This window comes from Epargyreus clarus, unplaced genomic scaffold (genome assembly GCF_041222505.1).
Source record: "Epargyreus clarus isolate Ecla_fem2 unplaced genomic scaffold, WU_Ecla_fem_2.2 ptg000008l, whole genome shotgun sequence".
Taxonomy (NCBI): domain Eukaryota; kingdom Metazoa; phylum Arthropoda; class Insecta; order Lepidoptera; family Hesperiidae; genus Epargyreus; species Epargyreus clarus.
This window is the reverse complement of record NW_027332216.1, coordinates 16,166,014-16,193,618: the sequence shown is the minus strand read 5'-3', so window position 1 is coordinate 16,193,618 and position 27,605 is coordinate 16,166,014. Positions and strand designations below refer to the sequence as shown.

The 27,605-nt window shown below is 39.0% G+C and overlaps 1 protein-coding gene across 1 annotated transcript; it reads left to right on the top strand.

Annotated features, from left to right (window-relative positions):
- Positions 1–1,550: 1,550 nt before the first annotated feature.
- On the top strand, positions 1,551–27,325 carry LOC140744593 (uncharacterized). Its single transcript, XM_073076245.1, has 6 exons — positions 1,551–1,697; positions 21,093–21,302; positions 21,757–21,892; positions 22,436–22,546; positions 22,623–25,597; positions 25,787–27,325. Exons 2-6 carry the CDS (start codon positions 21,104–21,106, stop codon positions 26,080–26,082), a joined length of 3,717 nt encoding a protein of 1,238 aa, XP_072932346.1. The 5' UTR covers positions 1,551–1,697; positions 21,093–21,103; the 3' UTR covers positions 26,083–27,325.
- Positions 27,326–27,605: the final 280 nt, after the last annotated feature.

The window sequence follows — 27,605 nt, the reverse complement described above, 5'->3', positions numbered from 1 at the left end:
TTGACCGAAGTAATTTTTTGCTGTGGTTTTCCTGGTCTCGCGAGACGATGGATCCAATACTTGCCCTCAGACTGTGTCGAGGAGATACCCTTTTGATACGAGTGGGTATTTGGCCTCAACGCGGATGGTGGTGCTAGTGCAGATAACTCGAGAGGCCAGGTTTTGTTATCATGGGTTTTAATAACAGTCTAGAATGGATTAGCAAAATTGATCAAAAAATGTTTCCGAATATACTATGCACATTTCAACAAATTACGTTTATGCAGTTTATGTATGTAGAAAAATAGAGCCTGAATGTGGAGATGTAGGTGTAGTTATAAGTCGTATTGTTGGGGTGGCGCTGTGACGGTGAGAAGCGACCGGAATGTGGTCATAAAATCGTCTCGTGCACCTGCGTTTTTACAATGTCGTCTGGACAGGCCCGATAAGTGTCTTCTAACTGGGGCATTGTGCTGTATCTATGGCCAAAGCGTCGAATAAAGCAACATACTCGTAATTATAAAAACTGTTGAACAGGTAGCTTCAGACTTGAGAGTGATTTATCGTACTGGAATGTTTTAAGCTACGTAGATACGCTATCTAGATACACTAACGTGCTTAATAATATTTGAAGTAAATATATGTATACTGGAAATATATAAATATATTTTATCACGTTTGGGGAAATTATTTTCATCTCTTCGTTGGTACACTTCAATGAAACTGAATTGTCTCGCATTGTCTAGCATTTAATAAAACCCGAATCTGACGAAAACCTTTGTGGGTACACGATACAAGTTATATTCTCATAGATTTGTTGTGTGCCTAATTTTGAATAAATAAATAAACGCTTTCTACACTCACAGCCCCACACTAAGATTCCCTGCGTCGTGGGTGCCATGGATACACACATAGACAAATACACAAACACCCAGACTCAGAAACAGAAATCTAAATTCATCATTTAAATATCTGTCTGGCCGGGGATCGAACCCGGGACCCTTTGCGCGCCAGACCATGAGTATGGTGACCGCTCCGCCACGCGGATCGTCAAAACAAATAACTTCAAAAATATCAAATTATTTCTATCTGCAGACATAATATATGTTGACAGTTTTCGTTTAAAATTTTATAAGATTGAACTAGCAAACGAGTATACAGTCCAACAGCAATTGTTCCTCTGGCACCCGTGGATATCTGAGGCTAACTTCATATAAACCAGGTTCTACTTCTGAGGATAATTTTACATCCCTACCCTTCTACCAAAACGCGGAACTACGTTAACCTACGGTTATGTCGGTGGTGGTGGTTCCTCCCCGGTGAAACATATAATCGGTACTAAAATAAATAACTACATAATACATTTGAGTAACCTTTTAAGATATCTACGCAACATTTGAGTCTCTAAAAAGTTTCTACTAATCAGTGAGTGTAGTTATCTCATATAACAATGTTTACTAAGATGTGAAACTATTAGTAAGGCGGCGCTACGAGGCCTACACGAGCCTACGCGAGCCTACGCGCGGCTATGAGCGGCGGGCGGCCGTCGGCGGCAGTGTGCGGGCAGACCGGGCAGTGTGCGCGCGCCCGCCGGCTCCGCAGCACGTGTGTGCGCCACAGCGGCGCGCGAACCGATCTCGCAACTCTTGTGAAGTTCTGTGACGATACCATGCTTTGGGTTTGTGTTGTGCTCCGCTCCGGCTCCCTGTAGTGATCCAGTGAGTATAATTGTATTTTGTTTATTTATTGAAGCTTCAAAAGTATTTTAATAATCATAATTACTTACTTTATAAAATTTTATTACTGAAGAAATATTGAAACAACGTCCCTAAATGATAATATAAATTTATGAAACTCAATGTATCTGTATATTTAACGATTTGTGTTTTAATAATGTGTAGTATACTTACCAAGAAAAGTACAAGTATTTTTTTACAAATAAAAGTGTTTATCTCAACTTATATGTATAGGTACGTTATATGTATACTCCACTTGTAAAGGTCTTTAATGTGACAATTACGGAAAGTAAGATGACTGAGCTTTCTATAAATCTCGTTCATACAAGTACACTTGAATCTTAAAAAAAAAAATTTCTACAGTGTATGTACGCCGGACTGCAGACTCTCTGAAAAAATATTTGAATATTATTTCAACCATATTTTATATAACCAGTACCGTTGTATCATATTTGACGGTATAATTATGATATTGTCAAACAATTTGTAAGAACTGTTTACAAATTGTTACTGCAAATTTATTGCGTTGGTTCGCTGATAATTGTAATTGCAGTTAGGACCATCCATAATTATACAGATTATTTAAAGACATCCAAGCGGGTATTATATCTTAAAAATAATTATACTAATATAAGGTTATTAGTTATTAATCGCCTTATCACGTGTATCTCTCGTCATGAAAAATAAGCGAGACTTGTCCTTGCGTTTTTGTGCATCCGAGCAATATCCGCGGAAGCTGACCTCTGGAGATGATTGCTTAATATTCATGCCGTTGTCCAGCGTCGACTCGCAGGAGATCGTTAAAACGCAGAGCCCGAAGAGGACTTTTTAGTCAATACGATCGGAACATCTGCTGAAGAAGATACAATGTTGGAATCTAAAAGTTTAATATTTGTTTGACAACAAGGAATACCGAGACTATCTTATTTCCTATCGCCATTTAATATTGAATAAATTTTGGAGATATCTTATAATATTAATAAAAAAAACTTTAAAAGGTGCAGAATAAATAAAAAAAAACCTTCTACTTTTTTGATTAGGTTAATTATTTAAGCAAATAATAAAACGCGTTCTTATGTGAAATAGCTTATTTCCACCAACCATGGACGGAACCATGGACGCACCAAATAATTCGCATAGTACTCGTGCTTACGATATGGGTATTATCTTTGACATTTTTAACAAATGTCTACGAAAAGCGGTAATCACAAAATACCATTTTTGTCTATAATAAAAAAGTTAATAAAACAATATTGCAAACGAAGCATGTAATTATTCCCAATACATTTTGTGGAGGTAGAAATATTTACAGCGTTATTCTAACTTTAGAGCGCAAACATACGAGTTGAATAACGTTAAATCAAGACGTAAATGCCCGAAGAGATATGTTTATGTCCCTTTAGGGATTTCCGGAAACGGAAGATTTACGGACTGAATAAAAGTTCTTTAGTGCTAAATCAGGTGTATGTGTGCAGATACATAGACAAGGCACCGATATTGTGTGCGTGTTAAAGAGTTAAATCAATGTTTTGCTTTACGTAATGATTTATCCAGCTTTCGTGTGCGTTTCACGAATACGTTACTAACATTCACGGTGGCCTGAAGTAGCAGTAAATCAGGTGGGTAGATTTACATACACATAATATAAATATATACGGGAATGACCCGGCCACCCGCCATATATTGTGCATATGGCGGGTGGCCGGGTCCGGGCGCCGGGTCCGGCCGCGGGTCATTTCATTCGTCCAGGCGCGCGAGAGGCGTGAAATAAAAACATCCGTCAAATGGGACTCTTCCCTTGTATTTCTTCCTCCGTTCCGCTATTGTACCGGAAAATAATACCGCGTGTTAGCTGCTGTGATCTCACATACGTATGTACAATTGTACATGAGTACATTATTCTAAATCAAGTTTGTTTAAAACATTTTTTTATGAGTTTTAACAATCCGGATGATCTAAAACGATCTATCAAATATATTATAATAGTTGCGTAAGATTCACGAGGTAACCCACTGAACTACGCTTATTAAAATACTCGTATTCTATCATGACAAACTCTAGCAGTGAATGAGAGCTACTCGTATCATTGCTACTTATGATATTTATGTAGGTAGCTTTACCGCCAATTTCCGTTTTTTACTGCAAAAAGTATTGTTTTATATTTTTAATTATAAACGACGAGTTACAGGAGTATTACCTAATTATTTAATTATATAGTACCTATAAATCAATTGTTCAAATATCAACACAATATACTCTTGTATATGTACATATTACTCTTGTATATGTACATATTACTCTTGTATATAATATGTAATACGAGCATATCGGGACATGAAATGTAACCGTAGCTTACCTAAATATTACATACCTACCCGACTTGAGCAATTTGTGGAGCAATTAATTGGAAGCTAGCTGCAGTATCCAATTACCTGGCTCCATTCGGAATTATAACGCAACAGCGGATTACGCGGTATTAGTTGCGATCACAATCGGATCCATTTGCTGATGCATACTATCTTCTAATTTATTCCATCAGATACTGTACCGATCACTCGGATATTGTAAAGAAGAACTATACGATTTTTAGACCAGCAAATAAATAAAACCGAAGTGTCTGTTTTAATTGTTAAAATAATAATTTTTATGCATATGAAAGTAAGGTGAAATTTTTGTTTCGTTTCTATCTGATTGTTCCAATCAAACGGCTGAACGAATTTTGACGATTTTCACTAACAGTTAGATGATTTTATAAGGAGTAAATTAGGTCACCTTTATTTCTGCAGAATAATTAGGGTACCGCAAAAAAAAATATTCGTGAAACATCTTTAAAAGAGAGTGAAACGATGAGGTTACAGCTCGTAGTAAATAACAGTAAAGCTACGCGGCGTAGCATTTAAAGAGCGCGTAGCAGTGTCGTAGCAAGACGTATAAAGTGCTAATCGTCCAACAACCGATTCATGTGATACGCACTATGCTTGGCGCGCTGTAATACAATCGCGTATAGTCCGCGTAAAACTGACTAATTCGTTCTAAATATAAAAAAGAATCGCGTTGCTATAGCAAATTGTATGACTACATCTGCTCGCAACAACTTCAGAGCGGATTAGCAGTTTGGCGCGGACTATGCACTGATTAAGTTTCCTGGCCCTTATGCATAAATTCATAAAGATATAACTCTTGAAGTAAACGGTTGTCGAAGATGCAGTATTTTTATTTAGTATTCCGATATATTTAATTATACTCATAATTAATTGATTATTCATAACACAATGGGTACAATCTTTTTGCGAGGTATAATATTCAAATACCGATACGGGGAACGTCATTTAACTTCTAGCTCAAAAGCGAATTTCCTTTGCACTTTTTTTCGAGGTTGTATCAATTGAAGCCGTGATTCTAATAATCCAATTAATATCGGTTGTGAGCACTTTTCTTTGATTCTGTTGTTATTTTATGATTGACGATAATGAGGATTTCATTTGATGGCGATATTTTTTTATTATATTATTATTGTTCCCAAACCGTGCGGTATTACAAAAACATAACAAAGTTTGCTACGGGATTTATATTGGAGAGCACCTGTACCAATCAATCTTAGGTAATTGAATGTTCCATAGCAGGATTACAGGTATGATATTGAGCCGCCTTAAGGCCCGACGCCGACAGTCGCGATAACATCGGAACACGACCTACCAACTAACTGTCGATCAACCTATCGACTCTATTAAAATGTACGGCAGTTGATTACTTCATAATTTAAATACATTGTCTTGCCAATAAGTTACGCTGGTTAAGTAAAATTTGTCTATTTAGGTTCACAAACAAAGTTACAAATTAGTAGAGATTAAAATGCTCGTAGATTATTTTAACTTTACAACATGATTGCCGCACAAAGATGGGCTAGATACCTTGTACTGATAGTGCGAAAGATGTATATTGTATTGGATCTATATTGCTTCAAACACAGACCTGTATTGTATCCAACAGATCTGTGTCTTCAAACTTATTGAAACGGATTATTTTTTTAGCACATTTTACTAAATGACGTTAAAGAAGCTCACGACAATCAACAAGCCTGCGGTCAGCGCTTACGTAAAAACACATTAAGTTTACAAGTAATGTGACGTCACGAAGTTTTGTATTTGCTTCGGTATTAATGTCCCTTGTAAATTATGATGTTTATAATAATTCAAGAATAAAATAAAAATACCGCATATAGTGCCAGTTCCATACTGATGTATGTAAAAATGAATATTTTAATAGACGTTTTCCGAATTATTTCGTTAATATGTAATAATATTACCAATAATGGTCGTTGTATATTAGAAGCAAATAAATGGAAAGGAAACAAATGATCATTTGTATTCACCGCGCGCATTGTTCGCTTGATGCGTATCATAAAACCATTACCTGGTTTCATTTTGAGCTAATGTGTGTTCGCGGCAGCCACGCTCGTAATCGAGCTATTGATACGCCCAAGTTACATCACAATTATATTTTTTTCTCTTTGCCACCACTAATATAACTGGCTATTACAAGGCTTAAGTCGGTTCTCAAATCCTTATTGTTGTAAGTGCAGTGAAGTGAGCATAATTTATTTGAACTATATTATTTTCTCAAATATGTATACCTATTCAAGTAGATTTGGTTTTCCCACTAATATTGCAAGAAGCTCAAATTTCCCCAATATGAGTACATACATCATACATATACTATTAATAAATGGAGTGTATCGCAGTAGTATCTCGTAGGTAATGGATATTTCGCGGTGGGTGCGGTGAGCGCGGCGAGTGCGCGCGGGCGTCGTGCGGCTGTCGGCCGGCCGTCGGGCGGACGCAACGCACATCTTGCTCTAATTGCAAACAAGTGTAAACTAAAGCTCTTCTCCCACGAAGATGTTCACAAGATAGTAGATTGAGATGCGATCTATACGCTATTCTAACAATTCCATTTCCGTACACGGCACTACTCAAATTCTATTATATTCATTTCTTCTTTGTTGAGTCATCGAACACGATGTCGAGTGTGTTTATATAAAAATAGAATAGGTAAAATACTTCACTATTTTTAATAAAAGTTATAAATTCCCAATTTCAAACAATAATTAATTTATTTCCTAAAATACCTGGACGGCTTGAGAATAAGTTCGTGAGGTAAGAGCCTAAGTATTTTTTTAGCTAAAGCAAAGTTACTGCTAATAATAATGTATTTAATGCATACTTAACATTTGCATAGTGAAACAGAGCGCACTGCTGCGCAGTACAGAGCACACTATTCGCTGAAGCAGAGCTGCCAATTTTCGGATAAATATTATTGCAGGTTCGCAATATCAACATATACGTTGCCCCTCATTTGCATGCTATTTCCCAATAGAGTAGCAATTCGCATTTACACGCATAAAATCAGAAAATTAAGTTATGAGCACCTATATATAATATTCAATCCCTTTTTGATGCAGGGGATGAGTCATTTCATGCGTTACATAAATTTAATTGCTAAAATGAAAAATGTAAATCAATTTCCAGTACACGAAACATATAAGTAGTATTGAGTTTTGTTATTTCCTTTTACAGTTAATTCTTTTTCTTTAATATTCACAATTATCCTTCGAAAAAAATAAATAATTTTTGGCTTCAGAGAACGAAATAACTAAACCTCGTCTCTCAGCAATATTCGGGCAAAATTTGGTTTTGTGGTTGTAGGTATCGACCGTAAGTTGCGTCCATCTCGGTAACAAGATCATATGTTTTCATGAATCAATACTAGGGACGCTGCTAGTGTGAGTAAATTATGGTTTAGACTTTGGCTACCAGCTTACACATGCAATTTGCAATTTCGTGACTGTAACGAATACGATACTCACAGCAGCGTGCACAAACAGTCGTGAATCCGCGGAGCGAACGGTTACAATTAATTACCACGTCGAGGTGCAGCGCGATATGAAACGCAAACTGTGTGCTATTAGGCGACTGGGATATTGCTCCCGCACACTATGCACAGTGCACAGTGCACAGAGTTTGCACAGCGGCACGGCGCACAGCATCCAGTCCAGCGCTTACTATTAATAAATTACCGCGTCGAGGTCCGACCCGATAAGATAGTTGCGCACTACTCCAAAAGTAAACCAAAATAAACTGAACACTCGCACATCCTTTTTTGAATGCATCTCATTCCCAAATTTGACTTCACTAAGGTAGCATCTTAGTTATGTGGTTGTAAAGTATGCTTGTATGGATTGTAGCAAATTAATATTGCAATACAGTGACTATTTAAAATCTGTCAGTTGGGTAATTATATGCCGGTTTATTTTAAGATGGAAACAACAATCCATCCCTATATGCACATAGTGATTATTTAATATCATATTGTATTAAAATACTGTAGTATTTAAATTGTATTAATAGTAATGGTATTAAATGATGTCGAATGGTAAGTCTTTACATAATACTATTATAGTATTTTTAATACACATTTTTATATTCTATATTCGTGACTGATAGCTTATTTATTTTTAATGAACCTACCATAAAAAAAGAGTTTAATATTAAAAGGAAATGTTCCAAGCAGTTTAAGCTAAGATCAGATAGGTATTAGGTAACTAATTATAATAACTTTATAACTGGTAATTTGTATCATTCATAAAAATACATTTCCTAAAATGTATTTTAGTCTTACCTGTTTTACCTGTTTACCTGTGTTACCTGTTTACCTGTTTTGTGACTAACCGTGAAATTGATAAGAAATAAGAATTTTCGGTGAAAATTAAATGATGCGAAAAGCGCAAACTTGTTTTGATGAAAAGTCATTAATGGCAGGCATGACGTGCCAGCTCCGTTTAAAAAAATACGAGAGTTTTGCGGAAAAATAGCTTGATTGGTATGAGGAAGTAGCCTGTTTAAATTATTATGCCACGTTGAGTGCTACATCTTAGGTTTTTGAAGAACGAGAACGTTAGAATACTTAATATACATAGTTAGCCCTTAACATATTAACTTACCAAACCCTACTTACCCACCCACACACACCCACACACACCCAACCACACACAAACACACACACACACATACACACACACACACACACGCACACACACACACACACACACACATACACACACACACACACTCGTACTTTGTAACTAAATTATTGGCGATAGTAAATATTTATGTAAAACTTTTTTCTATCTAAAATGTTTGTAACCCTACGATATGATTATGGCTTCAACATTTCATATTAACAACGGTTAGAGATATGGAAGAGCGGAGCCTCCTGCTACAGGCATTTTTAAATGCTTACTAGGATGGTACCAATCACTGCATAAATAGAAAATATACACAGAAATGTTTAGTATTAACCATGTTATAAGCATTTCTTAAATAAATTTTATTTTATTTTATTTACCAAAGTTTTCAGAGTAAATACCCACAAATAACCCTAAAAGTGAAACACTGTAAGAATACTCATAAAAATTCAAATTCGAATCTACTAAGGACATCAGAATAAGAGATTAGGCACAACAATTAGAATTTTTATATTATACTTTCAATTTTTTGAGTCAAATATTACATAGTCAGTAGATGGAGGTGCAGGTTAACTCAGTAGTCATTATCGCGAGCAGCTGGCAGCTGGAAACAAGGTTAGTTGGCGAGCGCGGCGGCCGCCGCCCACGCCGCGCCGCCCGCCCCAGCGAGCGCCATTTACATATTTTTTGCTCATCTCTCAAGCATAAGGAGTTTACAACTTACCTCGGATTCACAACCCAATTTCGAGTCTATGGGCTATGAGCAAATATAAATGCAAACTTTAGACTCAACTCAACTCAACTTGCTGTAGGTATGCCGAGTTCTTTCAGTTATTTGGCGCATGTGAATGTGCGTGAATCACGTACAGTTGCATGCTCTCCTGAGTATCAGCGGCGCACTAATGCGAACCACCAGCGATAATTAATACTCTTTGAGTGAATTTCTGTTCGAGTAGTTCTATCTCTCTCAGTATTTTAAACCATGACTAGTGAAACATTTGATTATTATTTATTAGACTTAAACGAAGTAACACTTACCGCCTCATCACTGCCTTACAATAAAGAAACAACTACATGAGATATTTCAGCTGAGTCCAAAAAAGTACTCATACATTTGTGGCTGACCTTATATAATTCTCAAACATTTCCATTTGAAGTTTCATACAGATGTCCATAAAACACAAGATGTACACTCACCTAAGTAGGAATATAAGGTATAAAAAGGTTTGCGAGTACCTAGAATCGTCGCATTTGACCAAGTTAAACATTTTTTAACAAAAAATACAACCGACTTCTATGCCACTACAAAGTAAAAAATAATTCAAATAAATGTTGGTTTAGTACATATTTCTGAAGTCGGCGCTCAATATATTTCGTTGGATAACGGCCACATTATCAGACTCTTAAATAGTTAATGATGAACTGGCTTTGCAATTTCATTGGAACCTACACCAAATATCTTCAAACAAAACTCAATTATACCCATCGGTTGAGGAGTTACATATTTTGTCTCCACCCACTCTGATCCTCATCATATTTAAATGGGACCAACTTGTAGCAATTGTCCACACACGAAATTAAAGGCATTAAAATAGGTTCATAAACGGCGAAGTTATGGCTGTTATATTTACATGGGTGGAGGAGTTCCCCTCTTTTTCTCCAGAACCAATCGATGGATCCTAACCATATTTAAATGGGACCAATTTCCAGCTCGTACTTCCACAATAAAAAAAGAATTATTAAAATCGGTCCACTAACGGCGGAGTAATTGATGTACATACATAAAAAAAAAAAAAGATACCGGCCGAATTGATAACCACCTTCTTTTTGAAGTCGGTTAAAATTACGAACAGAGTTATGTAATTGTCAATGAATTAAGAAAATAAAAATCATGTGAATATTTCAGAATATTCGATCGCACCTCATGGGTACCTACCTAAATCAGGCTCATGTTTAAATATTTTAAGTTACATGCAACCTACAAACAGTTTATGCTAATAATATATGCAATATTATGTTATAATGAGTAATTTAAAATTAGCAATAGCTTCACAGAAAACGTAACTTAAAGCAGTTTCTTAATTCTAAGAATAAATACGAACGCACCACCGCGGTATACTCGGGTACACCGCGGCAGTTCGCAGCTCGTAAATCAAAAGCGAGCCTTCAGCGGAATTGAGTTGTCTCCCGGCGGAGCAGCCGCTGCCGGCACTTGTTTGGGAATCCTCAGACGCCGAGAAACTTGTATCGCATTCGTCAGAGTTCGAAGTGGTTGTGATGACGGAAAGAACTTTACGCGAAAAAACGTAAACATTTCAGAATTTCCTTAAAAATATTGTTATCTATTTTTTATCGGCAAGAGGCAGTTTTGTTAATGACGATAAACGAGAAATATAAAATGAAACTGAATAATCGTGCCTGACTAGTGTCCATATGTGGAGATGAATGAAACATAATTAATTACCTGTAGTACGAGTAGGTAAGACGGACAAAGGTAGCATCTTCTTGATGGATTTTACAAAGTTTGTAACTTTAAAGGAGTTTTTTTTAAATATTGAAGTAGCAAACGATTATATAATGATTACTTAAACCATCTGATGGAAACGGATATTACCGCCCATGGTTGTCTGTAATCAACGCCAGTTAAGATTTAATCCTACCCGAGGTTGACCACAAATGCGTTGCTAGTTGCTACCTCTGAGGACTAATTTAGAACGCTTTGGATAATTAGTCTCCTTCAGCACACCCTAATGCGGAACACAGCAGTACTCAAACCTGCTATGTGAAATATTGCTGCATTCGAACTATAAAGGATTTCAAAAAGTTCCATACAAATCGTGTACTGACAAACAATTCTGAGCATTGATTACTGCAAACAACGTGTACACGGAGGCAACGTTCCAAGCAATCGAATCGTAACTAGATTGTGCGGTGTCGAGAGTGTCGGGACCGGGGTGTCGGCACAAATCGCGTGTCCGCGCGTGTCCGACACTGACTGACACATCTACGTATGGGACGCAATCGTCATTGCAGAGTTTGACAACTGTTTCTACCTCTCTTAGTTTGACAAGGCAAATTTATTGCGTAGAACAGGTATCAGTTTCCAAAATTATCTGTTATCTACATAATAGGTTTTGATAAAAATAAGTAATTGACGCTATCGAGTTAAGATCTTAGGTAATGTTACAGATTATTGCTTTGGAAGTATGACTATAATACCAAGTGGCTGGAGTAATTCAAACCTTTTAACTATAATTAACAAAACTCTACGTCTTTGACATTTTGGAATTAAATACTAATGTGGACATTTCCGTCTTTAGTAGATATGGTTTGTTCCAAGTTGTTCCGGTTAAACGGTTTAGCGATACGGTTAACAGTGCGCGTCAACAGTGTGACACCCGGTAGAGCTGTAAAGGACAGGTGTTACGTACAAAGGGAGGCGCGAAGACAACAGAAAGGTTAATGAGAGCCTCGCCGCCCGCGCCCCCGCCCCCGCACCCCGCCCTCGCCCCGCCGCCCGCAGCGCCCGCGACTAATTTGTTTATCGCTCCCGTGACACGTCGTCCCGGCGACGACGCGGGACGCTTGTTCTGTTTCATGTCACGCTTGTAAACGTCCAGAGTTGACAATGTTTTGTTTGTTTTCAACAACAAAAATCTTCACCTGCCCCGAATTCATTACTTTTTCAGGGTTCTGTACAAAAAATCGTAGTTAGCCTTCGCCGTTTATTTTTCTGACCACCATTTTACATTTAGAAGGGTGCATAAGAATTCAATTGCGGAGGCTCTCGTAAAAGAAATACGTTATTATTACAGGCATACACAAAATTATGAACAACGTGGCAGTGGTCAAATTACACTCTGAACTCTAAAGTGGGAAAGAAAACGTTTTCTTGAGCGAGTCATATTCAAAATTAAATCAATTATTAAATCCAATTACATGACGTAATTCCACATAATTTGTGCTCCGTTCATGGTCCGTGAGCAAGACTCATACACAAATGAAATACAAACGTACGAACCATTATTTTAGGGCGCAGTTACAAAATATTTGTACGTGCGCCAAAAGTACTTGCGAGGGATGTAATAGGCACGTTTTTTACAGGCGTCCGAGTGAAAAGGACCCAAAAACTTTCCCATAATGGCAGCCGACGTGACGTGAATCCAAAAAGAAAACACGTCTGAAAAATACCCCCATTAAGCGTTCAAGGTCAACTTGCAAATTCTGGAATACATTATTCAATTCGAACTCACTTAAGAGTTTTACTTTTACTACCTGTCAAAAATATGTGTACTTAAATCAGCAATTTTAATATTCATTGCCCCGGCATATGTACAACTATGTTTCTTACATTATAAATTGGACATGTATAACTGAAATTTTGCTTCGTGAGTATTTAATTTTAATCTTCTGGCAAGTGTTAGTGAAATAATGAATAAAGTTCTAACCTGAGCTAACAGCCTGCAGGCGGAAAGGCAGCAATATTATCGAGCTAGGTCCACTACGTCAGGGGTTAGTGTGTCTTGTGCGAGTTCTCTGCAAACAACCGCTCAAGACACATTTAGTTACGGTCGTCGTGGTCAGTCGTTCGGCAATAGTGCTCGAGAGTTAGTACTTTGCGAAATATTTAATTAGTTTTAGGTAATATCAGCGCCGCGACGAGGCGCATCCTGCCGGCTATCGGCCCGTTCCGCTGCAGTGCTAATGCAAATTGCTTTGGTCTTTTCAAAATAAACGATTGCCGGCTGAGCGCCGCGCAATCTGGCTAAGTTCCTACTAACCGACTACTATCGAACGAAGCTAAGTTTTTTCTAATTAAAAAGAATTTTGCTCCACTCCCAATGGAATTGCATGCACCAAACTGCAATCAAAAAATACGTTATCCACGTATAATGATGTATCATAATTATGTGGCTTCAATAAATCACAGATTATCATGTGAACGTTATGCATTCATCAGATCTCCATAATGAAAAACCGCGTATATGTGATTTATGTCCATTAAAGTTTGATAAAGTGGTTTTTGGTGAGCATGTAAACTACGTGGATTATTCATGTAAAATTTTTGTTTGAATAAATGTTGATATTGCGGCAAACGATGTCGTTGTAAAGACTAGCGTGGTCTCCGGGGGCTTTTTAGGCGTTGTCTCGGCCCGCTCTGATGTTCAGCCATGCGGCGCGCTATCGCAGCGAGCGGGCCCGCGGGACGCATCCACCAGCTTTGCTTCACGCTACTATTACTGACTGTTGTTGCTCCGCAATCTTTATTGTATGATACATGGTGAACACACACAAACAGCATTTATAAGTATAATATGACGGTTATTGGACTGGCTGAATCAGATAACATTTTATTTAAATATTTTTGATATTATTTCTATGTATTTGAAAGCAGTAGCTTTATCAACATGTAACAGATTGAAGTTTTTGTATCTTATCCTATGTAATGTATCCTATGTCCCATAAGAATCCCGCTGATTTACTTACGACAAGTCAAACTGGAAAACCTCTCATTCTCACAGAATACATATTATAGTAGTACCCACGTATCATAGTTTCGTAAGCTCAGAACGCTTAATTACATTTACAGGGTATGAACATAACTGGAAAATGTAGATACATTTCCACTTTATTTATTATTTTTCCATGTTTTATCAGCTTGATATCAACTTTAACTTGAGTAAACTTGTGTGATTTCAACTCAAAGACAAGGGACTGCCTCCAGGGATCCGTTAGAGGCACGCGCAGTCTCTGTTCACTACAGTATACAAAGTAAACATAATTCTAATTGTATTAAAAATAGTTGTGTACAATTATACATAGATATCTTTTCACGGGCATGTAGGTCTGTGCTTGAATAATATAATTACTAAGGTATTTGTAAAAGTTTACGCATGAATATATTACGTGTATTATCAACTCAATATTGTTCTACACTATTGTTCGTCATCACTCCTACTCGTATCGAAACGGGTTATCCAATACGCTGACTAAGTGTGAGTTGTTTTACTTCACACACTTGTGAAAACGTTGTATAAAGTCGTTTCTCACAATGCTTTCTTTTATAGTTATAGCAAGAAATCATATAAGTGATTGGCATCCTTAAACGTTTTGGGATAAATATGTTTTGGATTGTAATCCAGACTTAAAATGTAGAAGGTCTCTCAGTAGAATAATCTCAGTGATCTCAGTGATAACTGCGCCATGGTCTATGTTTGTATTATATGTGTTTATATAGTTAGTGGGTAGTACGAAGATCATGATGCCCGAGAGGCTTATTAGTTGTAGTGGCAAGTCGCGCGGGCCCCGGAGACACATCGGTAACTTTGTTGCGTGGCACGACCAGCTTCGCTGTGATACATTAAGTACGTATTTGGAACTAGTATTTGGAACTAGTTTTTTGCGGTATTTTTTTTTTGTTATTTTGACATAGTTATTAAACTCCATTCATAATAATCTAATAATATCAGTTATGAAAATCTTTTGAGCTATGTATTTGTAAAGAAGTAACTATTTGAAAATATTTGAAAACTGGTACATAATATAAACTTATAATATATTATATTAGTCGTTCTAATTTAAATCCATCAACACATAAGTATACAAATATAATAATTTATATAACGAAGGTATGTCTCTATTTGTAAGTAACACAAATAGAGAAATTCCTTATTAAAGCGTGATATTAATTTTCAAGACTTCGTAGCATAGTACCTAGATGAAACGAATGTAGGCGACTAAAAGGGGGCTTCTGGGGTCGCGGGCGCCAAGAGTGGGAGCTCGAACCGTCCAGCAAGTAAGCCCGGGAAGGACGACAATTTGTGAGGCCTCATACCGTTGTAAACACCAGGTGAGTGGGAGGAGCGTAAACTGCTCCCCCCCGAAGACCCCGATTGGGGCATCGCGCTCGGAGGATCCATCGGAGATCCCGAAGTTCTCCACCAAGCGCTGAAGACAGCCACTTGGGGGGTTTTCGTGCGGCCACATAACCTGGCGTCGCTTCCACGTCGTCGGGTACCTTTTGAAGGTTTCCCCCTCGTAAACAAAAAAAAGGTGAAACGAATGTAGCTAGGTATATATTTTACATATGTGATCGGTTAATGACGAATTTTATACAAACAGAAGGTGTGTATGTGTATGTGAGAATTTGTTTATCGTCGTATCTGAATCGGGAGTCAGACTGGGCTTCCGAAACAACTCGCCGACTCTCGTTACTCGTGTCGTTTACATGTCGCATGGAAATGAGCTGCTCAGAGCTGTCCTCTTTACTGACACTGCTTAACGTAATGACGTACAGTTCGCTAGAGAGTTCTCTATATCTTAATATGTATTATTAAATAATGTCCCCGCCCTTTTCGCTGTCTTTCTGAATGCGAATAAACCGATTTTCATACAGACAGTGATTCATGAGGAAGGTTTAGGTAACACTGATTACCAATAGTTAAACATTAAAAGGTAAAGGAGTAATGTCCGGTAGTAATCGTATTTTTGCTTTTTGCTGGTTGTTTTTTTTATTGTTTAATTTGATTGTTTTATTTCATCGTTTGACAATAATGTTCGCATGTCTTATGTAAATGGACACTAAATCAACGTGAAACATTTAAAAATAAATCAAGAGATAAAACGGTGTAATAAGATTTTTTCCTCAACAAGGCCAATAAAGTTTTATTCATCCATTTTAGTAGTTCAATGTTTATCTAAACATCGTACATATAAAACAGTCGTAAAAGGGAAACTATGAAAGCTGACCCTCCAGCCGTCTGTTACGTTTATGGGACATACATATTTGTCGTAAAATCGTTTGCTAACTCGCGTTGAGCGGCGCTCGTAAAGCGGGTGCGCCGCTGATGGCACCGCGCTCGCGGCATGTCGTCCCATTCAACTATACTCCTTTAAATTACATAACATTTCTTCTCCTGAATTTCAATTGCTGTCGTTCCAATTATCACTACAATCAATATATTACTGCTTATAAATAAAATGTGTCGTTCCAATTATCACAACAATCAATATATTACTGCTTAAAAATATTTTCTACTTTTTAGTTGATTTTATAATAAAAGTGTGTTTTTTAGTTTTTGGAACTATGTTTTATTATTACACGAGATCTCTTAAACATCATCGCAATTAGTTGTGTTTTATTTTATTCATGACAAAGATAAAATAGTTATAATATAATATACCTAACTATGATACATGATTATAATCGTTTCAGGGTTTAATACTTATTGTAACTATCGCAATGGTTTTACGAGGAAACTAAATTTATTATTGTGGACAGTAAAATTATATAGTTACGAATATAAATGTATTGTTGTTTTGCAACAGATACTGAGTTTTAAATAACATATGTTAAAATAACTGGTATTCAAAGTACCGAGAAAATTGTTCTACAAATGATAGCATTAAAAAAATTGTAATTACAGCGTTGTAGTCCGCGTCAAACTGCTAGTCCGCTCTGAAGTTGTAATCGTAATCGTAATCGCGAGCAGGTGTAATCATACAATTCGCTACGGCGACGCGATTCATTTCTATATTCAGAGCGGACTAGCAGTATTACGCGGAATATGTTTAACTAAAGACTAAGTAGCTTACATAATATATTGGTGTACAAGAAGTATTGCTATAGAACCAGAGCACAAATTTCCTCAAGTGGATAAAGATAGGTGTGACGGTGTACCCTTACAGTTGAACCATAAAACGTTCGTGTTGTGTGAGCGTTGTATTGTCCTTCCTTTTAAAGCCTACCTTCAGTACAGCGTAACAACTTTTTTGATAGTTGTATGGTACTGGCGATACCGTTATTGATTGTCGGTAGAAATGTTTGTGTTACGGGAGTGTGTTTAGTTAGCATAACCGTAGCGTAGAGCACTCTTGTTTATGTCTCTGGGTTTTCACATGTATATAGATACACGTTATTTTCCTTTGCTTGTAGTTGTTAGGTTCATTTTCATTATTTGTCACAGGGCAGAAATCTGCCGTGTGTAGGTTCGACACTGTTTCGACACGCTGTCATTGGAATAAATTCGAGGTAATTAAATATTTTTAGTATTTTATGCAATGAAAATACTAGTAGCGCATTAGGTTCATGAAGATGTTTAATTCTCTGCAACCAATGTACATTTGTCACAAATAGGATATTAGATCTACATGAATTAGACTCTACTATACGCCAATGAGGCGAAATAGGTGCTAGGAGCAGTGCTACCTTTAATAAACTTGTACTATATTGTAACGTACGTTTTGAGCTAAATATTTCATATAAATGAGGATTGACTAAGTAAATATAAAAGGTTTGTTCGAGTGAAAGTGCCAACACTGTACTACAAACATTACATTACTTAACCGTTGTTATGCAGCGTGTGTCGGTTGCGGTAGATAACTGTATTATAGGAGTAAGCTGCGCTTTGAATGTACCAAACTTCTTGGTTACATTAGAGTGAGCTTCCTTATTGAGCCGACTTGACTCTGCGCACTAGTCTGTTGGTAGAGCCTGCACATTTTTTACGTTAATTTTACTGTGTCATAGTTTCCCATTAAACGTAAACAATCTAAGATGGCTTCATAATATTGTTTTCATTAAACTCTCTATATACTAATTATTCTATTTACTCATATTGCCAACTAGACGGGATTAAATATGATTTTGCTTTACTTACATAATAACTATTATTAAAGGAATTATATTAAATTTATGTGGACTAGTTTCATTTCTACCACTTAGCAATAAATCCAATAATACAGATCTTTTACATCGGAAAATTGACCTGCGGCGTGTTTCTGGGAAGGCGATCAATGTGTAATACACCGCGGGTTTCTGCGAATAGGCTATCATATTTGCAAACTATACCGACGCCATGTTGCTGTGTGATTATCGTATAAGTACTCGTATTTTTAACTTAATAATTTGTGGTATTCAGTATTACGTAGTATTCATAAAATACTACTTAAGTTTATTACAATGAAAAAGTATATTTACTCGGATTATAGAAGACGATCGCATCATAGCAGGGGGCTACTGCCGTCCAGGGACATTTGTAAAGAACACCAGATAAGATTAGATTCCTACCGAGGACTAAGGAATTCGTTAGATAAGTATGCTTTCCGTACCTTCCTTAAAGAAAGACATGGGTGTGGTGGCGCCCCCTCCCAAATTAAGTTTAAAAGGTAAATACGGTACACTTAACCTATACTGACGATGCTCTGCGCCCCTGTTGCACCCATGTGAACATAGCGAGCGAATGGTGGCCGGGTATTTACTACGCGCCGGTAATCGAATAAAACAAAACGAGTGCAAACAAATTGGAAATGCCGCGAGAGACTAATGTAATCTGTTCCGATGTTTGCACGCTAAAGTAAATTCACTACGGCCCAGTAACTTGCCTATTGACAGATCCAAATTTATTAACGTTATTCACAATGACAGGTACATCTTTCAGTTTTATTGTTGTTATGTTGATGAAAAAGTGGGGCATTATGAACGGCATATTCTTTTTTAATAGTTTTGCAGTGGACCCCTGCAACATTCAACGGCAAATTTATACATTTATCTGTAGAAATGTATGTACTCTACACGATTTTAGCACGTACAAGTGAATAGGTGACAAAACATTCAATTATAACGTGAAAACTATAGTTAAAATAAGAAATAAAGAAAGAAAATGCTTTATTCAGGAAAATTGCAACACACATTTCAATTGCAAATAAACAAAATGGGTAAATAAACAAACAGCACGGTTATAAAACTTATTAATAATAAAAATTATAAATAAGGCAATCAATTTAGAAAAGAATCCATTACTATAATTCTATTACCTAAGCTCGAACTGTTTAATTCTAAAATAGTACTATCAACGTATTGTGAATATAGACTGGTTGTCCAAAAAACGGGGAGACGGGAGCTGATAAATAGTTTTTGTCGGTGTGATGTAGTAATGGTGGGTGCCCCCGCATTACTCTCAGCGACGATTGGGCGTGCTGCGTACAGGCAGGTCACGAACTTGAAATATGGTAATGTCCTCTGCCTATGAATTATTCACGGCGTCGGAGCACGATGTGTCTTGTACCCTAGTTTCAATAAGTTGCGCACTTTTCAAGGTCGAAATAGGGGTGGGGCTATAGAAGATTAAGGCTTGTAACTAACTTGAAAAGTTACTTACACTTAAGACTATGCGATAAAGGTAAAAGATGGGCTTCTGCATTTGAATTCATTTTTACAGTATCTATATTTTATGAGGTACATGGCGAAATGCTGTTTTTCGTTTACTTTCGTGTTACTTCCTTAATCTTTATAATACCTGCTAGATATTTGACTCGATACCGTAGATGCATAACGTAACAAACCTTCCGCACACCTACTTAGTTGCTACACCGAAAATAATTATGCAACGTACTCGTATCATGCAGTAGTAGGTAATGACATATTTCCGATAATTAAAATGTCCCATTTAACGTTTCGTTCAACGTTTATTTCTTATAGTATAATTTAAATGTAATTTTCTTTTACCCTTAAATTTTACAGGGCTGAAAAAATGTGAAGTAATTTAACGGATTTACATAGAACATTCGTAGGAAAAACTATTTTGTATTAAATTTTTATTTATTGTGCAGAATGCAGATGATACATTTTTTTTACAATTAACGCATGCGTTTTGAAACTTAACATCGGTGCTATTTACTTTCCCATTGTACATTTCGAAGGCTGTAGAACACTCTGTGGTTTGGCTACGAGGGCACCACTGCAACACTTACTTCTGCGCAATAACAACATCGTTAAGCGCTGTTGTTTCGCTTTGAAGGATGTGGTATGTCTACCATATAGTTAGGGCGTTCTTCAGGGATAGCGGCGCATCTGCGGTCGACCTTTTTTTTTTTTTTTTTTTTTTTTTTTTTTTTGTTGACGAGGGGGAAACCTCCAAAAGGTACCCGATGCCTTGGGAGCGACACAGGGTTATGTGGGACTCTTACCGCACTAAAACCCCCCCGGTGGCCGTCCTCAGCGCTGCGTAGAGGACTCCGGGATCTCCAAAGGAACGCAACCGGAGTCCTCTTAGCGCATTGCCCCGTCGGGCTCCGCCCAGGTGAGCTTATCGCTCACCGCACCGTCTGGTGCATACGACGGTATGCGACCACACATACCGCCGTCCTTCCCGGGGCCGTTGGCTGGGTGGTTCGAGCTCCCACTCTTGCCACCCACGACCCCAGAAGCCCCCTTTTAGTCGCCTCTTACGACAGGCAGGGGATACCGTAGCCCTATTCTTGTCCCGGAACTACAGGGATAAATCTGCGGTCGACCTTAGGTAGCAATCTATTATTAACTGGGCTTTCTTGAATGTTCAAGCAGTATTGTTTAGTTGCAGGTGCGATGCGGTGGGCAGGGGGGCGGGCGCGCACGCTGCTGCTGCTGCTGCTGGCGGCCGCGCTGCCCCGCCCCGCCGCCGCGCCGCCGCCGCACGCCGCGCGCGCCGCCCCCGCGCGGCCCTGCGCCTCCAACGCGCTCTGCGTCTGCCGCGCCGACCACCTCGCCTGCGACTTCGTGCCCTTCCACCGGTTCCCTGATACAGGTACGTTGTCCCATCCCCGGAGTAGGATGAGCTAGTTAACAGTATTATAAGGTTTGCAAAGAATCTTTCGTTTTAATGAAATATAAAGAAAAGGGTCGCTGGAGTCCATGTTAGCACGGTCAAAGAATAAGTTTCAACGCTCTTTATGTCTGCCTTACCATACCTTTTAAAGGAGAAATAGGTGAGCCGTAGAACCACATAGGGTTCAGCCACACCACCACCCTAATCTTCAGGCGAGGTAATTGTCATCGAAAACGGTTTCACTTTCCCAGTTCCAATATAGCTGATTCTGGATTCGTGATACCTGCTCTGTTGTCACAGGAATCAATCAAGCAGGAACCTTGAAACCATTAATAGAATTATTATTTTAAAGTAGTAAACACGTCGCCTTCTGGACGGTATGCTCATAATGATCGGTTCGACCTGTGTGATGTACGTCGCGTGGTTTGTGTAGAGTCAGGCGTGCGCCACGTGGCGGTGTCGGCGGCGCGGCTGGGCGCGCTGGGCGAGGCGGCGCTGGACGGGCGCGCGCTGCGCACGCTGCTGCTGGTCGCCTCGCGTCTGCACCGCCTCGAGCCCGCTGCACTCGCGTGAGCAATCCTTACTCTGCTTACATACGGCGTCATACCAGTAGCGTTCCGCGGTGTAGCACATAAGTAAACTCATACATGCAATGGGTCCTCGACAGCTGCGTCATCGTGTGGTATCGCGCTAACAATATGCCATCATCATCAAACCATCCTGTCTCTTTAATATATTACCTCTGTAATAGTAGTTACATAATTTTAATGTGAGAAGTCTTATTTTCTAATACATTTGTAATACATAATTTACAGAATGCTTATTCCTACAATACAATACATGTAATTCAATTCTATTAAAATAATAATATATAAGTACCAATATTCGAATTATGTGGACCATTACTAAACTCAAATATGACTCTTGTCCGTAGTTCACTGTTCCGTTGTTGCGTTTAAAGAATATAGCGAAAAGTATATTGAGCCAGTGCTGGCTCCAATCATCTTAGGTATTGGTCTGAATCACAAAAGCTTATCATATCTTTTCGAATCGTCCACATCGATCTGTACATTTCTATGAAAAATATTTCTTAACCAAGCTTTCTATTCTAGGTCAATGACATCGACGCTGGCGTCTCTAGATTTAGGCTACAATGAATTTACAGAAATACCGATAGAAGCTCTTCGCGAACTCAAAGTACTCAACTGGCTCAATTTACAAAAGTAAGTGATTCTTTTTGCCATGTTCATAATTTATTAAATAACCTAATGAACAATAATAAGGTTAATTTTGTTTCAGTAATTTTATAAGCGATATCGATCCCGATATGGATTGGGGCGCGCTGACAGACACCTTAAGTAGTCTGTCTCTCAGTAACAACCACATATGTACGCTGCGCGAGGGGGCACTGAGTTCGCTGCGGCACCTGGCGCAGCTGGAGCTGGACGGGAACCGGCTGCGGGCGCTGGACGCGGGCGCGTTGCCGCCCGGCCTCGCCCTGCTGCGTCTGTCCGACAATCTCCTCCCACGAGTGCCATGCCACGCGATCGCACTCCTCTCGCGGCTTCGACACCTCCACCTTCGAAACAACGTACTTCAGCCCGCCTTCAACCGCACGTGTCGGACCGACAGATCTAAGATCGACTCACTCGACTTGAGCCATAACGAGCTCACAGATAGCTACGAGTTTGAATTTCAACACGGTCTTCAGCTCAAGCAGCTCATTTTGGACTTGAACGATTTCACTTCGATACCCCCATTTGTGTTAGATTGCGGTCGCCTAGAAAAACTGTCAATATCGTTTAACAAACTTAATCATTTATCCGATGCTACCGTTTATGCCCTGAAACACGACTTGGAGCGCTTAGATTTAGACCACAATGAATTATCTTCGTTGCCTGCCAGCGTACAAGAATTAATACACGTGAAGCATCTATCGCTAGCATATAATAAGCTTGAGGAAATTTCAGAGTTGCCACCGCGATTACACTCGCTAACACTGGCAGGTAATATGTTATCGACATTCCCGCCGGGCTTGAGAAACGTGGCCCCGGCTTCCCTAGTATATCTAGATCTAAGTTATAATCTTATCACTCACGTTCCTGTAGATACGTTCGGGCCGTGGTCGGAGGCGCTGAACACGCTGAGCTTGCGCGGGAATCGCATTGCGCAACTTGCAGTAGGCGTTTTTCCTCCTTTGCCTTTGCGCGAACTCGTTCTTAGTTTTAACGACCTCTATTATGTAGAGGCTGGCGTTTTTGCTAATCTGACTCAATTAAGAGTTCTCGAACTTTCTTCGGCGTTATTCAGCGGAGACGTGCCCGCCGGCTCCGCGCTGGAGACTTTGAGCTGGTTGGGATTGGATAATAACAATATTCACTACTTTTCGTCAGATGATATGCAAAATTTTCCCTCGTTAGAGTATCTCAATTTAGACTTTAATAAAATAATAGAATTTCCAAGCGAAGTGGTTAGGGCGAATGGCACTTACAAATTAAAGGAGTTAAGACTGTCGTATAATTACATAAGTAAGATAAACTCGGAGTTTCTCGTAGATTTGGGGGAATTGCAAAGCGTAGACTTATCTTACAATCGCCTGCACAATGTGAGCGAGAGGAGTTTCACGAATTTACTGAATTTAGTTTATTTAAGCTTAGCCGGAAACGTGTTGGAGCTGGTCGCCGATGGCGCGTTCAGCGACCTGCCGCGACTCGAGGTACTGGACTTGCACGAGAACAACCTGGCCGAGTTCTCCACGCGCTTCTTCGAGAACGTGTCAAACGACGAAGTCACATTTGCGATTAATGTTAGCTACAATAGGATATCTTCCTTAGTCGGCGGTATGCCAGTCCTTATAAATATATTAGATTTATCGCATAATGAATTGGAGACTGTCTCGAAAAACTTTTTTGACTCCATGGGACCACACATTCGTCAAATATTGCTCTCTCATAATAAGTTAACTCAAATAGATGGTTCGGGTTTCGGCTCCTTGTCGAAATTGGACATACTAAACTTATGCTACAATAATATAAGTATAATAAAAAGGAGATCTTTCGCGGAAATGTCTTCGCTGCAAATCCTCGATCTGTCTAACAACCATATCGGGCAATTGTCCGTTGAACAATTTTACAACCTGCGCCGGCTGCGACAGTTGCGCCTCGATAGCAATCGTATTCGGGCGCTGCCCCGGGACGCCTTTAAGAATACGCTATTGGAATATTTAGATCTCAGTGACAATCAACTTATATTATTCCCAAGTAGCACCCTGGCTCAAGTCGGCTTTACATTGCGTCGTTTAGAGCTGTCTAGGAATCGTCTTGAGTACCTCGATGCGGCCATGTTCCACACTACGGCGTTTCTTCACGAGCTTAGTCTAGCGCAGAACGCACTCACCGTATTATCGGATAACACCCTCGCGGGTTTGCCTCGCTTGCGCCGTCTCGATTTGTCTTATAATGCGATAAAGGCTAACTTCAAGGAGCTATTCCATAACGTGCCGCGGTTGCGTCGCTTATCTCTCGCCGGCGCGGGGCTTAAAACTGCACCTCACCTCCCGCTAGCGAACCTTACCGAGCTCGATCTCAGTATTAACCACATAACGTCGTACCGCGAGAGCGATGTGCGGTATCTCGCTAATTTACATGCACTCAATCTCGCCGGCAATAAATTTACCTCTGTGCGCCCGGCGATGTGGGCCGCACTTCCCCGTCTTATCTCCCTAGACGTTTCGCATAATCCTATAGTTCGCATGTCGCGTGGGTCGTTCGAGGGCCTCGATCGCTTATTACACTTACGTATGGAGCACTTGAGGCATTTGGAGACAATCGAACCGCGGTCGTTTCGCCCTCTCGTGTCCCTCCGTTCGATCGCTCTCGAGTCACAGACGAGTGAGGGTCGTGATATTCCTATTGCTGAAATAGTGTCAGCTACACCCTATCTAGAGTCCTTAACGGTATTAATACGAGATTCGATTTTGGATTCACAATTACTAGGGTTACGAGCGCCAAAGTTGCGTGTTTTAGAAGTACGCGGAAGAGAGCTAGAAAGAATAACAATGCACGCGTTCGCGGCTCTCGGGAGGCAGAGAGCGCTGTCGCTGCGGGTGACGGGCACCAGCGTGGCGGCGCTGCCGGCCGGCCTGGCGCGGCCGCTGGCTCGCGTGCCACATCTCGCTCTGGATTTCAGTGATAATAGACTTGTCACTTTCGGACCATCTGTACTATATCCAAATCTTACCGGTTGGAACCGCTACGCTACTAAGCTGTTACCAGGTGATTATTACTTTTTCATTTAGAAATAAATTAAAGGAAAAAAGAGTTTCAAGCTTAAAAAATCAATGTTTTTCTTACTTAACTACCTTTATTTTACTTAAATTTGTAGTTATAAAATTTATATTCATACGACATAGAAGCTCGAGGCGCTAATAGCAACGTTGTCTTCAAATATGTTGTATTTCCCAGGTGGTCTTGTGCTGGCGGGCAACCCTCTGCGCTGCGGCTGCTCGGCCTCGTGGGTGGGCTCGTGGCTGCGGCGCTGGACGGCGGAGGTGGGCGGCGGCGAGCGCGGCGCGCGGGACGCGGCGCGGCGCAGCACCTGCGTGACGTCACCGCGCGCCGCGCCGCGACCGCTCGTCGAGCTGCACGTCGACGAGGCCGAATGTCACGCGAGTGCTCTCTCCAGTCGCTCGACGCGTGCGATCATACAATTTTCAGTGAACCTTATGCTAGTCCTTTTATCAGTGCACGCGTTTAGCTAGTGACGAAATGTTGACTATGAATAATTTTAAAACGATTTTTATTAACTAATAATAATAATAATAACGACAAAGACGATGGACTTAATCAGAGTTGAGTATAAAAGTGAAGTGTTCCAATGATATTTAGGGCTCGCGTTAGTTTCAATTCCAGACTATAATATGAATTCAACATTTCGACGTGACATTTGTAGTTATTTTCGATCTTTCACAGTGAAGTTATAAATTTATCGTGCGTGTAAATATGTATTTCTACTATCTGTTTTGTAGAATATTTATGTGGAGTTTACTGCTGAAATTTAAATGAAATTTAGACCTGTAAATAATGTAAATATGTAGGTAACTTAATTTTGGTACTTTTAAAGTCTATTATTCTTGGAAGGATGCAAGTTAATAGCAAATTGATCGAGAAATGAGCAACGAATGTTAGTTAAACGAGAATAACGGCTTATTTATTAACTGACTTCCAAAAGGAAAGAGATTATTATTATCAAGTGTGCCGGAAAGCAGTATGGATACAATTTATAATTTAAAAATGAACGCTCCAGTGCTCAGGAAAAGATCGAGTTTCAATAGTTTTGAAAACAATTTTAAAAATGTTCATCAGTCAGTGGGTTGGAAATCTCAAACGCGATTCATTTTGTTTCGCAAACTAGATAAGAGTGTATCCATTGTTGATGCTCATTTGTCATTTGTTTAAGTTGCGCTTATCTGAATATTTTGAGAGCGAGCGAGTTCAGCGAGTATTTATGAACGTCCAGCGTAAAGCGCTGCGCAGCGGAGCGGAGTTGAGCGAAATTAATTATCTAAAGCGCTTCGCTCGCAAATATACGTCGACACAACTGCAGTGACGGGAGCCGGCTTAGACATTTTTAAAAGCGTTTTTATTTCCAACCCATTATTTAACGGATTAGAAGCTTTACAAAATAAAGTGTTTTCCGCTTTTCTACTCTCGTGTCCCCTTCGGCAATAGACAACTTTGTAAAAAGCGTAGTTTTCAAGCGACGGAAATATGTACCTATAGTTTTATTTTATTGTAATTGCACCTATCATTTATACCCGTTTTGTAAGAAAAAAACGCAATAATTGTGTTTTTTATATTACCGTTAATAAGTTTCTTCTTACAAATGGTCTACAACAAATATTATTTTGTTAAACAATTGCGCTACCTAACTTAGTTCAATTATCCGAATTTGTATATAGCCGAATGTGAAGAAACAGGAAGAGAATAAATATTTTTCTATTATGTGAATTGTTTTTTTTCGTATCCTCTTTAGGTAAAGGTCCGACTTTAAAATTTCTATATTCATACGATTTCTAACGAATTTTTTTTATTTTCGATCATAATCGAAAACGTAAATCTGCAGTTAATTGTGATTTAAAAAATATACATAGTACTTGTATAACAGAAAACGATATGTTAAACGAAGACCGAGAAAATATATTAAGTCAATTTGTATAAAAAGTAAAATCTTAAAGATATGAAATATATGAAATGATATCTAATCTATAACACCTGGGACTCT

Bases quoted from the DNA above. Each gene is read 5' to 3' on its own strand.
- LOC140744593 (XM_073076245.1), top strand. From the start codon at position 21,104: ATGCGGTGGGCAGGGGGGCGGGCGCGCACGCTGCTGCTGCTGCTGCTG. The intron at 21,303-21,756 runs GTACGTTGTCCC...TGGTTTGTGTAG, and splicing joins CCACCGGTTCCCTGATACAG to AGTCAGGCGTGCGCCACGTG. The intron at 21,893-22,435 runs GTGAGCAATCCT...TTTCTATTCTAG, and splicing joins CTCGAGCCCGCTGCACTCGC to GTCAATGACATCGACGCTGG.